The following is an 18666-nucleotide window of genomic DNA, read 5'->3' on the forward strand; positions in this document are numbered from 1 at the left end:
TCTACAACCTGATTTATTCTTACCTGATAATTTAAAACTAGGCTATATCACTAGAGAGCACGAATGCACACAGGGACGCTTTTATGGCATCCCATGCAATGTCAATAGAGGCATAACTCTTGTTTTGATCAAAAAGGCTCTCTATCTCTGCTTTACATAGCTGAACCCAGTCTTGATCTTCTAAATAACTTTTTTGAAAATCCATCTCCGGTTTCTCATTCTGAGGTCCTTGGGGAGAATTTCCAACTCCACCGCGGAATGATCAGAAACCGTTAGGTAACATATTTAGATCTTTACATCCCACTGTGGCGGAAATCAAAAAATAGTCCAAATGAGCCAACATTTTATACTTAGCTGAAAGTATATTCTTTTTTTAACTGGGTTGGCAGCACTCCGCAGAATTTTCCGATATTCACCAAATATTTTCATATCCTTATATTTCAGTTGCACCTTTTTACTAGAAGAAGCATCAAGGTCTGGCTGCTAGAGAAAATTGAAATCTCCTCCCACTATCAGCCCTCCCTCAAATGCTTCTAATTCTGAAAACAATTTGTTCAATGGGACGGTCACCTTCGACCGGGGAATACACATCAACTAGAGATAACCGCAGTGAGTTATGACAACTATTTATATAAGGATACCCATCAGACTTGAATGGTTTTGCTACCGCATAATTGCCACCATAATTACATATACTAATGTTGCAACAAACCCCACACAAGGTGCGGTTTGCCTTAGAAGTATGTGAACACCCACAAATACATGAGTTTATACGCATTGATGAGCTCCCCTTCCAAGGTGGGAAGGGTAACCAACATCCTCAAATTGCTTAGGGGGTAGGGGAAGTCCTAGCTCCACAGGGAAAATATCTTTCCCGTTAAGAAAATAACAGTGAAAAAAATCTTCATGTCCCGGTAATTACAGGGCCTTTTTATCCCTTTTAAATTCATGCAAGTTTTCCCTGCCAAAATGTATTAGGGTGAAAACCTTATTGCATTTGGTAATTATCAGGTGTGATAAACATTGCATAACTTTCAACTGCGATCCCTGCGCAAATAGGCATTAGCGTAGAGATCGCAGACATAAGATTCCCTTTGCAAGTCAGCCCTCTTTTCTGTGGCAATGTCAGAAAGAGGTAGAGTGGGTTGCAATCTCAGTAGTTATAATACCATTAGTAAAGTCACACACAGCAGTACTAATGTCTCCAAGAAGATCTGTAACCTAGATCTTTATAAGGCACTGTAGCCGAAGTGCTGGCTGACAAATTAGGTGGTTTGGCAACCAGAAACTTTGAAGGTCCCCACCTGGTCTCTGCAACCGTATGGCTGAGTCCTCAGAACACAGAGAAAGTAATGAGTATTGCGGGATGGGCAACACCTGACATGGATGACTAAGATAAACCTCAGTCTCAGGATCATTTGAAATACCTCCTATAATCTCAAAAACAGCATTGCCAATCCGCACCTCTATATCAAACTCAGAAACATTTAATGAGGATTAATAGTGTAAATTAATAAATTGGTAAACCTTACAAACCACACATTTCTTTCAGCAACAGAAGTGACCAAGGCAAGCATGGTGGCCCAACACAAAATATCAAAATGAATATGTAAATCAAAAATAACAAATCAAAAATAACAAAATAAAAAAGCAGATGAAAATTAATGATCAAGTGTCACAGAAAGGGGTAAAACACATAAAAAATGAAATGAATTCAAACGCAAAATAAAGAGATCCCTGTACATAAACAGCCTAAAAGAATGTAAAAGTTAGGGTAAATACAGAAGATGGTAAATTCGGCTTCATATACCTTAAAAAAGCACTCACAAGAAGGGAAATGGAGGGGATGGGACTTTTCAGTGAGCCATTTGCCTTTTTCAGGCTTCTGAGGTCTTCATCTGCTCAGCGGTGTCTAATGGTTGCCCATCGCATTCATAAAACTGGGAACTAAGAATATTCTCTTACTTATGTTATTGATAATATAAGTAAGAGAAACTGAGCTGTCAAAATGTTAGCAACACTCAATCATGGAAGCGCATTGAGGAATTCTTTTTGGGTTTGATCGGCATGGTGTAGGAGTGGGAGGAAGAGAAAATCAGTTTAAAGGAGCAAGGAAGGGTTAACGTCCCACAATTACCCATAATGATCTTCCTAGACCTTAGACTATAGAGGTGCTTGATTGAGGTTATAAGGGTTCTGTCTCTCACCTCTACAGGGTTGGAGGCTGCAGAACTCGATCTCCACATTGGATCCTTCACACTTGAGTCCCCCAAAGGCTGCAGGTGGGTTGGTTCCAGAGCGGTAACGTCGCCTTGTACCGACATTGCACGTTCTACTGCAGGAGCTCCACATTGTCCAAATGCTCCAGCCACAGTCCACTGCAACAGTGATGAGGGACAAGAAATACCTTTACAGCGAATACCTAGCTTATTCTCAGCTACCTCACCCATGTAAGCTAATGCTAAAGCATGAAACAAATTATTGGTTGCAAGTATCGTGTGACCCTTATGCCTTTTGTACACAGTTCACTTGCTCTTCATACGTGCAACACAGTAACACCATAAGGCATGCACAGTATTTCGCATCATACAATGAATAAGTAAGCAAACAGTTAGGTTCCTCCTTCATCCCATGGTGCACAAAACCAGGAATATTTACTTTAAGAAATGGAGTAAGCAACTGTTCGAGTCTTTGAATTCTTAATATACTTGATAACAAATAACCCTACAGGTGCATAAATTCATTCTAGATTCTGCTTCCAAAGTATTATTTATCATTACAGTTCACTGACCCCAGCACTGATAGAATCAGAGCACTGAAAACAAGTGGAGGAGGATCCTCAAATCCTTCATCATGCCTAATTTATGGTAAGCTGATTTGTCTTGCTTTGATCCCTGTGTAGGCTGGTGCTCTTCCTATTAGTAAAAAACTGCTATATGTTCACGGTGTTCTTAAAGGGGTGCTCAGTATTATGACATGGCCAGTCCCTATCATTTACCCAAGTGCTGCACTTCAGGCAGAATATGAGACTTCACTGTTTCAATCCTTCAGAGACACCCACAGTGCAGATACTAGAACACAGGGACAGTACTGTCATTATAACCGCTACATAAGTTACAAATTCAGAGCTGATACAGTTGCAGTTACAGTGGAGAAACTGGTTACCCAACTTGTAACTGAACTCTTCCTGCTACTGCCCTCCTCTCTGTGTCAGCCTTCCCCCATTCTCGCTCAACGTACTGTACCATGATGTATTGTTTTGTAGGTGCTTATTATTATTAACATTATTATTATTAAATTAACCGTTTTGGTGCAGCCTTCGGCCAATGGCTGATGGGCGCGCTCCCTCCCTAGTGCAGGTGCCGGCCACTGGCCGACACTGTGGAGGGTTAGGAGGGGACCTCTGGTGCTTTACACCAAAGGGTGTCTGTGTTTTTTCTGCAGCTCAGGCTGCTCGGGATGAGCTTCCACAAAAGCCAGGGTGTTTTTTTTTTTATTTGTAATGACAATCAGTGTGCAGTGCCCCACCACAAATAAATGGGGCAGTTGTCTTTCTGTCACCCGTGTGGGGGGGAGATGGGATAACTACCCCTGATATACCCCATGAGGGAGTGCAAAGCTCACTAGATACCAGGGAATGTTTTTATGTCTTTAAATATACCCCATCCAAGTAAATGGGGCAAGAATCTTTTTGCTCCCCTGGTAAGAAGATGGAGTAGTTACCCACATTCTGCTCCCAGGGCAGAACTCCCACTAGACACTAGTGACTTAATTTGTGCAATATTTATTTAGGGACCCCCCTGCATGGGCCTGTGCTCCCCCCACCCTGGGCCAAATAGACTTTCTGCCCCTCCTGCAGGGGTGGCTAGGATATTCACCCTAATCAGCCACCCCCCCCCCCCTTCCAGGGGTTAGAAACCCCACTAGACACCAGGAACTTCAAAATAGTGCTAAAATAAACAAAAGGATGGAGCGACTTACCTTTGCATTGAGCCAAACCCCTGCCTCAGGGGGGCCAATAGTGTCTTTCAGCCCCCCAGGAAACAAATGGGAGGCTTGGCCCAATTGGGTAGGGTCCCCCAAACTTACCCTTGGGGGTAAAAATCCACGTTACACCAGGGATTTTACGTTTGGGGCAACAGAAAGTGGTGCGAGTGTTGCACTCTGGCACTGGCCACACTCCACCACAAAAGGACCAAACTGCCCCCCCCCACCCCCGGCAGAAAGAAGGTGTGACCCCAGTTTGCCCCCGGGGGGCAGAAAGCCTGCTGTCTGACAGGTATATATATTTTTTTAAATACAATAATGGGGTGGGTCTTGCCCATCCAAACATCAGGCCCTGCCCTCCCCCTAAAAATCTCAACAGTCTTTCTGCTCTCCTGTGGACTAAAGTATTCCATCCCAACAGCAAGCAAGAGGACATTTGATTATTTTTAGTGTTATTTTTACATATGGACCAGGAGAGTGTGGCTAATCCCCAATATCGTCCCACCTGCAATGGTGAACAGCTGCACTTTTTGGGCTGAGGTAGGCTGCCACTCCGAAAAACCTCCCAGACTCAGATAGTTCTGAAAACTAGACTTTCAAAGAAGTCCAAGGTGGCATGCTTTGCATGCATCCAGCACCATTTTCTTCCACACAAAGCCCTGAAAGCCTCAAACTCTTACAAAAAATGCACATTGTCCTCACGTTTCTGTGGGGACAACTTATGGAATCTGTGGGAAGCCACAAATGTCCTACCCCACAGCATTCCCTCCAGTCTCCAGATAAAAATGGTACCTCAATTGTGTTTGTGGGCCAAGAGACCTTGACACAAAAGGCCATAAAGTACTATTTGGAAAGATCGACTACAGGGGTAGCTGCGGGATTCGAAGGTGTGCTCTGCTGCCACCCATGGAAACCTACTAGCTACACACATTTTTAAAAACTAGACAACCAGGAGATTTTAGCGTGGTGTGCCTTGAATGAATCCCACAAGGTTTTATTACCCACAATGCCCTGCAAACCTTAACCTTTGCCTAAAATCAGGCAATTTCCTTACATTTCTCTGATGGAAACTTCCGGGATCAGTAGGAATCCCCAAAATTCTTACCACCTAGCGTCACCCCACTTGTGCCGATAAAAACGCTGCACCACTTGTGTGGTTAGGCCTTGTGCCCGTGACAGGAACGGATCAAACCAAGGTCAATAGGAGCCCTTGCTAGGAGACTCCCATTGACCTGGGTTTGATCCATTCCTGTTGTGGGCCCTAGGCCCTACCACACAAGTGGCACAGTGATTTCAGGCAGAGGTTGAGGTTTGCAGGGCATTGTGGGTAAGAAAATGTTGTAGGATCCACACATGGCACAACCTTGGACTTCCCCCATAGATGTCTAGTTTTCAAAAATGTGTGGGTTTGTAGGTTTCCTTAGGTGCCAGCTGAGCCACAGCTACCCACTTTACAACCAAAAAAAGGGTATTTTTTGAGTGGAAAAATGTGATGTGTCCATGATGTGTTTTTGGCCAGTTTCCTGTCGTGGGAACTAGGCCCACCTACACAAGTGAGGTACCCTTTTTATTGAGAGACTTGAGGGAATTCTGGGTAGAAGGAAGTTTGTGGCTAACCGTGATTCCAGAACTTTCCATCACAGAATTGTAAGGAAAATGTGTATTTTAGTCAAAGTTTGAGGTGTACATGGCTTTATGGGTGACAAACCCTGGTGACAGCCACTCAAGTCGCACCACAGTGGATTCCCCCAGGTGTCTAGTCTTAAATTTATTTTTACAGGTTTGCTAGGTTTCCCTAGGTTTCGGCTGAGCTAGAGCACAAAATCCAGAGCTACCCACTTTGCAAAAAAAGGGTCAGTTTTGAGTGTATAAATGTGATGTATCCTTTTTGCATTTTGGGCCGTTTCCTGTTGCGGTTACTAGGCCTTACCACACAAGTGATGTACCATTTTTATCGGGAGAATGGGGAAATGCTGGGTACAAGGAATTTTGTGGCTCCCTGCAAATTCCAGAACTTTCCATCACAGAAATATGAGGAAAATATGGGTTTTACTTCAAAGTTCGAGGCTTGCAAGAAATTCTAGGTAAAAGACAAATCTGGTGAGAGACACCCAAGTAAACCCATCACGGATTCCCCTAGGTGTCTAGTTTTCAAAAATATACAGGTTTGCTAGGTTTCCCTAGGTGCTGATTGAGCTAGTGCCCAAAATCCACAGCTACCCAGCTTGCAAAAAAGGGGTCAGTTTTGAGTGGAAAAATGTGATGCGTCCATGTTGTGTTTTGGCCTATTTTCTGCCATGGGCACTAGCCCTACCCACACAAGTGAGGTACCATTTTTATTGGAAGCAATGTGGGAGTATAGAATAGTAGAACATTTGTTATTTCCAATTGAATTTCACTGCATTTGTGCCTTCCAAATGTAAGCCAGTGTCTAGGAAGAAGCCATTTTGTAGCAATACTCACTACATCTTATGCTAATATCGTTACCCACAAATTCAAAGTTGCACAAATCATGGCAATTTTAGAAATAAATAGGTTTCCTTGATATCTATTTTTACTCTACAGATTTCACCATAGTAATTGGCCCATACTCAGTACACAATGAAAACCAATGTATAGTGCAGTGCAGTTGTTGGCTCTGGGTGCCTTGGGTTCTCGGAGAATCTACAAATCCTATATATCCCCGCAGCCAGTACCGTCCAGAGGATGCAATGATATATTGCTTTTGTAAATTGGTTATCATGGCAAAAAGCTCCAGATAAAAATATTTTCACAAATGCCAGTTTTTTCCTACTCATTTTCATTATTTCTTTAAAGCAACAGTTAGTTTCTTTTGGAAATCCTTGAGGGATCTACACACGTTATCCCTGATGAATTCCGAAATGTGTCTACTATTCAGAAATCTATAGCTTTCCTGGATCACCCATTGGTTACACACTAGTTAACACCACAAACTCAAAGTAAGTTGAAAGCACAAAAAATAGGAAAAATTCTCTCCCTCTTTGACAAATGCCAAAACTGTGGTAAAATAATTAGGGTTTTTTATTCTGCTCTGCATATTTCTGAAAGTTGGGAAGATGGTGACTTTAACACACCAAACCATTTGATGATGCCATTTTTAGGGAAAAAACAGACACTTTTATCGAGAACACTTTTTCCCATTTTTCACCAAAAAGACTCGAAATTATGCCATAGTTTGCCTATTTTCTCACTTTTCTCCAGGGCATCCCACAAACTGTTGATACCTTTAGAATCCCCATGATGTCGAAAAAAAGGAAGCACATTTGGTGTGGATACCTTATGTGGATAAAAAGTTATAGTGCCCTAATCGAGAAAGCCCCAGCAGTTAAGGGGTTAATAGTGCACACTCAAGAAGATTTATGGCACATCTCTGTGGTAACCTTTATAACCCCTAATTTTACCACACAACAGCCACGGTGGATTTTGTTAACAACCTTAATCAATACATCAATACATGGTTAACAGCCACTGGGCTCTCAGGGATTGGTGGTAGTTAAAGTTTTAGTAAACTTCCAAAGATGCAAAGTATAGCAAATTGGCAGCAAGCATTTCGTGGAAGGGAACAGATGTCAGAAAGAGGCAAACATTTCTACAGAGGAGTAAAAAAATTGCATTGAACAGAATGATCTTCTTCCGAGGACTCCAAACATCTATTTGTGGGTGCAGACCCCCATTACGGCGATGGGACACCCCATGTGATAGTCATGTGCACATCCACTAAAGGCAGCATACTTCTACTAAACTTAACACATTTCCATTAAAGGTACAAATGCCAAAGAGAGCAAAAGCCTCCTTAAAGAAAACACATTATTTTATAGGTAACAAACTATCATGTAATAATAAAACCTTAACATGCAATGCTTTTATTTTTTTAAGTAACAAACTTACAATAAAGGCAAGAAACCTCTGTTGAGAGCATTACACTTCCACTGTTTCACCTACATGTTTCACTTAAGTAAAATAACTCTCATGGCGGGCAATGCACTTCCATTAACCACAGTAAGCATTGCATATTCGTGTCATGTCCATGCCACTATGATTCTTAGAGTTTGCGTCTAGGCTGATCCCACAAATAGTTACTAGGAGCAGATTATCTCTCTATTTCCTAGTACGCTGCATCTGTGATATCAACACAATCACTTTCTATTTAAAAATGGAATTAACAAACTTCATCTGAAGGCAAGATTCTTTCCCCAAAGTCAGTGATCGCACACCAGTGGAACATCCCTACTCTAGCAGAAACAGTGACTTGCCTGGGCAGGGCTCCGTCCCACACACCATTTCTCCAGCGACACAGGTACTGGAAGACAGAAAATAAATGGGGTTCATACTCTTTACTGAAGCTTTTCAGGACTGAAAATTTAGAGCAAGCACAAAATTACCATCATTAGAAGAAAAAAACCAACAGCAAGGCTGTTCTTCTGACAAACAACAGTATATTTTTTTAACAACAAGCACACAAATACATTTTCACAAAAAGAACATATCATACACATGCTTCTGATGTAAATTGAAAGACAAATTTACAAATTCTCTCTAATATAAATGCAGCCATCGACTAAAGTCAATTGACAGAGGGCTTTTTTTATTATTTGGGGTACACTGCCAAAACATGTCATATATCCTGTCCGCCGTGTACAAGTGCATTACAGTGAGAAGAGATGTTGCCTGAATGTATTCCATGATGTGAGAAGTTTAACAGATATGTGAGTTATGTAAAAGAAGATTGGTACATGCAGTGTATATTGGTGAACCCCAAAGCCTGAGTGAGATATTATGGATCACAGTTTGAAAAGTCACAGTATATATGTATATATTCTTTTAATTGATAAGATGGTTAGGTGTTTTTAATTGCAACTATGCATATGATGTATATGATTAGGATCCAATGTTGATATATGATTGGTAATAGTAGCATTTATATGTTTGCACACAGGTAATAACGATAAGCATTGAAACGTGAGATAAATTCTGTTGTCTTGAAGAAGGTGAGGGCATATCAGCAACAGCCGGCGATAATTATCGCTAAGCGTGCTTAGCGCGAGGATAATTATCGCCGGCTATCGCTGGATTTTATTGCTGAGATAGCACGCTATCAGCGTCGCTTATCTCCAAAGCGATAAAAATACAAGCGATAGATGCTGAATGTGCGATTATCGCTGGAAATCCAGCGATAATCGCACAGGGAACGGTGATAGCTTGATGATAGGGCAGGGCAGACTTAGCCATAATATCCACCTTCCATTGGATATCATGGCTAAGTCAGGTTGTAAGCAGGCGTAAAGAAACCTGCGTTAAGCGCGGTTAGTGCTACTTTTATGATCGCTAAGCCGGATAGCGATTACATTGATAATTGGAGATATGTCGGTTAGCGACATTCTCCACGTAAGTTTGGCAGGGTACGCCCACTTTGCATCTCCTTGGCGATGCAAAGATGGGCGTTAGGGAAACCAGCGCTGAGGCATGGGAACACGCGTTAGCGTGTCCATGCTGATAGTGCGATAAAATTATCGCCGCTATTCACCCGAAAACGGACGCTAAAGCGGCGATAATTTTATCGCGAGGCCTTGATGATATGCCCCGTGGTCAGAACTGGCTTCAGACCATCAAAACACATTGAAGCATATACTGTGCTAAATTTGTGGAACATACTGGCACACTAGATAAGAACTTTGTCATAATCATGTGCCTGTATTGATTATTTGTTCAAATTAGCAAACAATTGAGACAGAGTGTTTTCTATTGTGTTTTCTCTCCTTTCTTTTCTATTATACACATGCTGATTGTATGTAACTTCTGGGACACCAGGAACTTTTAATAACAGGGAGTTGCAAAAACAATCACATATTTTTTGTTATGCAAATGAAGGATCTGACTATATTACATGTATATTCTTATATGAAAAACCTCTCTTTTTTTATTAAATATTTGAGAGTCAGTAACTGTTGTGGCACTAAACTAAGGTTTGGGGTCATTTTACATGAGTTGTGGATAAGTCAGAGATTTATGTGTGATGGAACAATAATGAATAAGTTCTTGCGGTGATTCTTGATTATAAAGAGAAAATGTTGTGACTTTACATAACGAGTACAAGTGTCATAAGCTATATAGCATTTGGAATCCCGTCCACCAAGCTCTAAATAAGGACCTAAGTTATATCTTCAGGGCTTTCACAAGAGCAAACAAACAAATGTGCCTGTTTTTGGACATATTCATTTGTCTTGAAGGACAAAATCCAGATCTGTATCGTGTTAAAAATAAGAAGATCCTCTCAACCAGAGCCTACTATGAAAATGTACCCATGAGTATAAGCTTCCAGTTATCAAGGCAGCAGTTACTTACCTGTAACAATGGTTCTCTAGCATGGAATCATTCTAAGATTCCCCAGGGTTAAACATCTCACTGCACCAAGGATGACTAATGTAGACATCCTAGCAAGCATAGATTATATTCAACATTTAAGTAACTAAGGAGGATCTTAAAAGCAAGATAATCTATTCCAGATAAGGAGCCCTCAACTTCCACTGGGTGAGAACATTGAAGGCTTCTCCAGTCTAAAAGGACAAAAACATCAGGGTCTAAGAGCACTGAAGGTCTCATATGAGTCACTTATAACAAATAACAAATCTGTCCTTGGACTGGGCCTGTGAAAGAAAATGTGTATGTCCTTGGAGGAAAACTAAGCGCACATTCTATGATGCATAAACTATATAATGTTAAGTTGTACACTGTGTTGCAAACATTATATTTATGGTCCATATATGCATTTGCTACAATTAGTATATCCAGCACCTAATTTGTAAAAATGTAAGTGCAGGGGTCCAAAGTTTTTCTAAGGAGACCGGTGCTGCCAGATGCCAGTGTTGCCGAATATCAAGGCTGCCTATACTTGATTTCACCTGACGCCTCTTTCTTTCACTAGCCTACATCTCCTTTCTCTTTGTCTCATACTTGCAGGTTTTTTTCTTCCCTGCTTTCTTCCTTTGTTACTCTTTTCCTATTGTTCTCCTGATCCTTCTTTCTGCTTTTTCTGTATTTCTCTCTCTTGCTCTGGATCAAAGTCTGATGATGAAAAATAAGTACTGTTCCCAAAAAATGGGTGCCGGTGACCACCACCTGCAATCACTGGCACAAATTAAGGAGTGGGTATAGGGATGAACGTTTGAATGAACGAAAAATAAACATAGTGGCCAAGCCAGGCATCCAGTTGGGTGTCCAGTTTGTTTATGAATAAAAAGGAGATGAAAATGCCCTCACATTAAAAAGCAAGAACCCATGTGATTGTTCATCCAGACATGAGTCAATTCCTTTTAGAGAAATTATTGTGTCTGAGTCAAGACATTTCATACATTTTTTGGTGCCTTTAATGGTAGATGACTGTTCCAGCTGTCGATACTGAGTCAGTGAAGCTGCCATCAGGGCTCTATCTCATAATCGGACTTTACTATCATACAGCAATGCGCAATCAGTAGATACCATGTACCTTCAAAATCTGTAAAGTTCTGATTCTGTTATATAAAGGGTGGTGCATCGTTGTTTCAATAAACTTCTCTATATCAGTCTACTATGTAAGAAGCTATTGGCTAATTAGTTTGTAGAGCCACAACACTTTCACTCGCCAATTCAGTATCTGTAAAAGAGGCATTCAAGGGGCTCATTTGGGGTTGCGAAGTCCCCTTGTTTGGAATTTGAAGCGAGGTGCTACTGCTTAACGTTTTTCTTTGTGTAACAGTGAGCTCCTTGCTCCTGTCCAAGCTCTTTGGGCCTCAGTGTCTCCACAAAAATAAATATCTGGGGGGGTGTGGCCAAGATGGCGGCCTGATCGGACGTGCGATATGGTCTCTCCCGCTCCGGCCGCCCTGCCCCTTGTTAGCCCCTGGCTTGCAAAGTGCCCGTGGGCTAAAATTGATGTCGGAAGCAGAGATGGGACATAGACGATTCTTCCAGGTGGCTGAGCGGTTTTGAGTAGGCCGGAGGAGGCTGAAATCTGCCTGCCGCTGGGCTGGTCGGGCCTGATGTGGACTGCGGCCTTCATGGAGATGGATGAGGCAGCGGTCCTGCTGTGACGTCGAGCTAAGTTCCGCCGCTCTCCGCCGCCCTCAGGTGAACCGCACTGAGCTGGAGAGCTTGCCTTGTGGGTCAGCCGGAGAAGAGCCAGGCAGTGGGAGCTGCAGCTACATGGAGCTCCTCATCCGGAGCGGGGCGTGCCCTTAAGGAGATCACTTCTGGATTGGGTATCCCACGGGTGTGGCGAGCCCCAGAGAGACACACACCCCAGCGTGAGAGAGGGAGTCAGACGGTCTTCCTCGATGCTCAGAGTGGATGGTGGCAGACCAAAGGAGAGGTGTTGGTGGCCCAGTCAGGGGGCGGAGGGAATCTCGAGAGCTAACAGGGGAGGCCGGTGGCATAGCTGGACGGGTTGGCCCTGTTCTCAGCAGCGGCCTACATCGAGGCCAGTGAGACTGTGAGCCTGTTCCATCATCTGGCTTACAGGGGTGGCCTTCCAGCCCCCCACTGAGGAGGAGAGTTCGGGTGGCTGTGGGGGCCGGGTTGCAGTGGGACCCTGGAGAATAAGCTGCAGAGGTGCGCCAGCCAGGAGCCCTAGAGGAGACTGTGGGAGAGAGACGTCCCCATAGCAGACGGAGAAATAGTGAGTGTGGGTAGCATCGAAGTGGATCCAGCACCAGAGAAGAGTGGGAAGCCCTCTAGCTTGGTGGGAGCCGGGCTGGCCTGGTCTCAGCAGTGGCCTGGCTCGAGGCCAGCGAGCGCGGGTCCCCCGGTCCTTCCTGCATTTCCGCCGACCCGCGGCTGGCCAGCATTTACCGCTTTCACTGCTTCCGTGGTACCCCTCCTCACACACGAAGGGAAGGACTATAGACACTCAGAGGGAAAGCGGAGATGACTTGAGCAACAAGAGAAAGAAACAAGGTAGCCTTCGAGACTGAGGTTTGACGAGGGAGGTCCTAGAGAAATATGACATGCTCACATAGGATTTCCTAGCCACAATTTAGGGGACATTAAAGTAGCGTGACCACCCACATAAACTTGTGAGCTGCGCAGGTTTTGGTCATCCTGCTAGCTGCTTCGCGTACACAGAGTTAGATGGCTGTAGCTGGTCAGTCCCCCCGCTGCCATTAGCTCTTGTAAGCAGAAGACCCCTAAGTACATTCAATTTTGCCTTGACTGCGATGGATTATAGCTGGGCTTCCCGATCTGTAGAGCCCCTCTTGCGCCCGCCATTCACCCGTGTCAGGATTGATTGCAACAGCAAGGAAAAAGAAGTTGGCCACCATTAAAGACATGCTAGCAAAGCAGTCGCTCCAAGAGGCTACTCCCCGGCCTGGATTGATGCGCAATGCCTCCCCCTAAAGTGAGGATATGGAGGCCCCAGTCACCCTTCCATATCTAGAACAGCTGTTTTCGCCCTCCATGAGGACCTCCTCACAGTGAAGAAGGACCTAACCCAAGAACTGCAAGCAGTACGCAAGGAGATCACTGATATTGGGGACAGGGTGGATGCAATAGAGGGAAGAGAAATGACCCGGTATGAGGAAATAGAGCAACTCCAGCTGGAGATAATCTGGCTCTCAGAACAGCAAATAGACCGACAAACGCATGCTGAGGACCTGAAGAACCGCTCTCATAGGAATAACATACGGATAAGGGGAGCTCCACGGAATGCAAAAGGGGAAGACATAGCAGCCTACGTCACAGCGCTCTTCACCCGAATACTGGGAGACACAGATGCAGGGGACATCCGACTTGACAGAACACACAGGGTTGACGGTGGGGGGACAAACTCCTTACGCCCGTTGGACATTCTAACGTGCGTCCACAGCTTTCCCCTCAAGGAGAGGATTTTGAAAGAAACAAGGGCATCCTCCCCAGTGGTCTTCCAGGGTCATATGCTGCACCTCTACCAGGACCTTGCTGAATCCACCTTCCAGAAGAGGAGAGAGTTCCGCGTCATAACGGCATTCCTGAGAGAGCAAGGGGTGCAGTACTTCATGGGACACCCCTTCAGACTGATTTTCGATGGCAGATACACTTCATCAGGTTCGTTCGTAGAAGGCGGCAATCGAACTACTCTGAATAGATCCCCAGGGAGGTAGCCACCCGAGCACATGCACAGCGCCACAGAAATCGTCAGATGACAAGAGATGGAGGAGGGTCCCCACGTCATGGAAAATAGCTGGACCTGACCCATCGGTGACAGCTTCTGAGAGGAAAGCCCTGATTGCAAAACTGTCGGAGGACAAAACAACAGGAGATCCCTCGTGAAACCGAGCACCTGTTTATACTATAACACAGCTGGGGCGGGCCTGGGGCGGCTGGGGCATGGGGGGACCGGGCAGCTCTTGGAGGATCGCCCACGTATCCATTATCGACTATACCACCAAGTTGGGAGTGGAAGTATTTTGCTCCTCCCTGCTATGGGGAGGGACATAGTGAGTTTATTCTTTGGGTTTTTGTTTGTTGGGGGGGTGGGTTCAGGGTAGCACCCAAGATACTTCATTCTACAATGTACTCTCGGCGCATAGCTTACTGGGAAAAGTAACAAGGGTGCTGGAGTCTAGAGACCCCGCAGGACATACACCTTCGTTAGCCTCACACTATGCTTACCCCCATGACTAACCTGAAGTTTCTGACCCTTAACGTTAAAGGCTTAAACAATCCAGTTAAGAGAAAGGCAATCCTATCTTACTTAGGGCACTCCCAGGCAGAGGGATTTAAACATGGTTTTTAATAACAACACTGATAGATCTGTACACAGCAGGCTGAGAGTGACTGGGCTTTTAGTCCAGGGAAAGTATTATGGGTACAAGAGATGGGTCTTGGGGACCTCTGGAGGGCCACACACCCAAACGCACGAGACTACACATTCTATTCCCATGTGCACAAGTCCTACGCCCGCTTAGATTACTTTTTAGGTTCTTGGGAGATACAGAGGGCCACGTGAGTGGTCGAGATCGAACACCGCTCTTTACACGATCACTCTGCGTTTGTGCTTGATCTCTCTATCCCAGCCATGGCTCAGGCCCCTCATAGATGGCGAGTTCACAAGACCCTTTTGCATAGACCTGAAGTGATTACGCAGCTTGAGAAAGATATAGATGACTACATAGCGCTAAATTACATGCCTGATGTCTCTCTGCCTATACTTTGGGACGCCATAAAAGCATTCCCGAGGGGGAAAATAATTGCTAAAGCTTCGGCTGATAATAAGCTGCGGTGGGAGAAGAGAACAAAGCTGCAACAGCAGGTTAAGGAATTGGAAATAATTCATCACGGAACCAGGGCCCCGAGGGTGTGGCGCATGCTGAAAGGATCCAGAAAACAGTTAGCTGCACTTGACCTCGACAGCGCAGAGAATCCCATCTTGGGGCTTAGGCATTCCTTCTATGTGGACGGCTACTTACAAATAATCTTAGAGTGATGAGCCAGGCAAATGTGGTCGAAACTATGGGGGCACCAGATGGGACGGCGATTGGGGAAGACGAGGATATAGCAGCTCAGTTCGGAGCATTCTACCAGGAGCTATACTCGCCGCAGGATCTCACTGACCAAGATATAACGTGGTACTTAGAGGAGGCTAAGGTTGAGCGCTTAACTGAAAAGCAGGCTTCAGATTTAGAGAAACCAATTTGGATAGAGGAAGTCATGTCTGCAATCTCCAAATTACAAGCGCACAAGGCACCAGGGCCAGATGGCTTCCCGGCAGTGTTTTATAAATTGCTCTGGGGCAAATTAGCTCCTCTTCTCACAGGAGTCTTACCTCGATCTCGTTAGCGGAATCCCTCTCCCCTTCTATGAAGGAGGTGTCAATAACTGTTATAGCTAAACAGGGCAAAACAAACAACAGTGTGGGTCATATCGCCCAATACCCACTTTTAAATGTAGATGCTAAGCTCTTTACAGGGATTTTAGTGACCAGACTAGTCCCCCTGCTCCCGGGACTGATTGAGCAAGACCAGGCCGGTTTTATACCACACAGACAATGCTCTGACAACACCAAGAGAACACTACACTTGATAGATAAGGCCACCCGCTCTCTGCAGGGAAGGATGCTTCCCTCTATCGATGCAGAAAAGGCGTTCGACCGACTGCACTGGCCTTCCCTGATTGAAGTGCTAAAACGTTTTGGAATCAAAGAATGCTTTTGTGCCTGGATCCGTAGTAACTATGGCTCCCAGAGTGTGTCAATTCGAGTGACGGATACAACATCTGTACGCTTCCCTATTTGTGGAGGGACGTGGCAGGGGTGCCTGCTCTCCCCTCTCTTGTTTGCTCTTGACACGGAACTTTTTGCACAAAGAGTTATGTCTTCAGAGGAGATCACGGGCATACAGTCCTGGGGGGAGGAGGACCTAATAACGTTCTACGCCGATGATGTGATAGTAGCTTTAGAGAACCCAGGGAGCACCCTTCAACCCTTTCTGGAAGAGGTCCAAGTGTTCGTCCAGGTCTCGGGGTTTCGTATCAAACTGGCCAAGTCCCAGACAATGAGCCTTACAACTACAGCGAGCACTAGAGAACAGTTAACCCAATCTCACTCAATACACTGGGCATCGGGCCCGGTGGCATACTTGGGCATCCAGCTTGCCCCCTCATTACAAGAAATTGCTTCTCATAACTATCAAGATTTACTTGGAAAGTTAAAGCCGAGCTCACGCTACGGCAACATTACCCACTTTCATGGATGGGCAGGATAACCGCCCTGAAGATGATGATTCTCCCTAGAATATTATATAAATTTCAAACCTTGCCGTTTCGGCCTCCACAGGGCACCCTTCAGAAAGCACTTCAAAACTTAGTCTGGGCAAGTAAGCATCCTAGGATGAGACGAGACCATAGCTGGCAGCCCCCTGAAGAGGAAAGCCTGGGTATTCCTTGTGTTATGCGGTATTATCAAGCTTCACAACCAAGGTACTTGGTAGAATGGTCAGGCCTGAATCGGAGAACAGATGGCTGTTTATGGACGGGGCACTAACTAACACGGTGCTCTGGATGATTCCCTTCCTGCCCCGTGCCCACCGCCCGCCGAATTTATATTTATCTGTCATTGTGGAGCCTACTTTAAGGGGCTGGGATGTAACTGCGACGCAAGCGGGTCTGACGTCTTTCCCGTCCCGTCTCTCTCCTATTGTCAGAAACAGAGGGTTTCTTCCAGGGACGGATAGCACCACATTTTCAGCATGGATGGAGACGGGATGCAGATCCATTGGTCACTTCTTTGACAATGAAGGGCTCAGGCCATTCCATGACCTGAAACAGGATTATGGGATCCCTGAGAGCAAATGCTACAGATATGGACAGATAAAGCATGGGTGATGCAACCGAATGTGAGGGAGGCAGCAGAGTGTAATTTTATGGGCTTTGAGAAGTGCATTCTCATAAAGACATTCAGACAAGGGCCTGACTTCAGAGATCTATAGACACCTGGAAGGGGAAGAGCAGGGGATCAAGATGCCCTCCTAATGCCAGTGCGAGTGAGAATTGGGAAGGTCACTTTCTCAGAGGGAGTGATGTGACATATTTTATTGAGCGCGACACACCTCCAAAAGCGCGGCTAGCATGGAAACGGCAACTAAGTTGGCCACGTGCCGGAATCTCACCCCAGAATGGCTAAAGAAAGGGAACCCGGACTGGGATGACAGATGCTGGCAAAATTGTGATGGGCTAGGGACACTAGTTCACATATTGTGGGAATGCCCTCATCCGAATGGCTTTTGGGAGGAAATTTTAGCAAACATAGACACACACTGCGATACCCAACTTCCCAGATTCCTCTCTTTTGTAATATTGGGCCTCCCTAGCCCTCTCACCTACCCCCTGAAATCTAGATGGGGTGAGAATATAGCATTAGCATGGAGGGCCCCATCCCCTGTCAGAGAGTTTCACTCCGGCGCTATCAAAAACCATGACCATTAATTAGGTTAATATTCAAACAGATACCCAATACTCGGTCAAGCGAGTCAACGTCCTTCGACCAAGCTTTCCAATAACCATAAACATGTTGAACTGCAAAGTAAAAAGTGCCTTCGCTTCAGGGGCTGGCAGAGAGTTTCTGTCAAGCAGAAAAAAATTGTGAATTCCATTCTATTGACGTGCCATGCTGCACTGTCCGGACCTCGGGGTGGTAATCGAATAACGCTATGTATTATCCCCTTATTTTGAATATATCTGCATCATAGATATAAGGGAAGGACACCTACAAAAAAAACAAGTGTAGGACATAGCTAATTTTGGCTTATGCGATGTTACATTATTATCTGCTGATCTGTTCACTGCGTAATGTCAGCTCCGCTATCCCCCCTCCTAAATGACCCAAGCAAAACAGACCCCTGCCATGAACAACAGTAAAAATCTATCTCTTAAGTTCTCAGCTCAGTGGATCATTGCTTAGTTGAGGTCATACTGAGGGGAAAAAGGCAATGCTCCATCCGGATTCCGAGTCTGATGCCGCAGTGTGTGACGAACTGGAACTGAGGGTCGATGCCGAGCAGAGAGCCTCCTGTCTGCCTTCCAAGGCAAGTTATGGGGACAGTACCCTGGTGAGGCTGTCTTGATTAAGAAGCCCTGTTTGGCGCTGTGATTTCAGCAGTGATGGCGTGTGGTGCCTTCCTCTACTAGGGAAGTGCTGTTCTAACCAGTCCC

General features: G+C 45.0%; 1 protein-coding gene across 1 annotated transcript in view; it reads right to left on the reverse strand.

Annotated features, from left to right (window-relative positions):
- LOC146796142 (SCO-spondin-like) overlaps nt 1-18666 on the reverse strand; it is a 1481201-nt gene that overhangs the window by 879021 nt on the left and 583514 nt on the right. The window contains exons 67-68 of the mRNA XM_085631266.1: nt 8262-8308; nt 2208-2378 (exon numbers count right to left, since the gene is read on the reverse strand). Of these exons, the coding sequence (XP_085487392.1) occupies nt 2208-2378; nt 8262-8308 (218 nt within the window). The remainder of the gene's footprint in view (nt 1-2207; nt 2379-8261; nt 8309-18666) is intronic.

The sequence above is a fragment of the Triturus cristatus genome, chromosome 10 (assembly GCF_964204655.1).
Source record: "Triturus cristatus chromosome 10, aTriCri1.1, whole genome shotgun sequence".
Taxonomy (NCBI): Eukaryota; Metazoa; Chordata; class Amphibia; order Caudata; family Salamandridae; genus Triturus; species Triturus cristatus.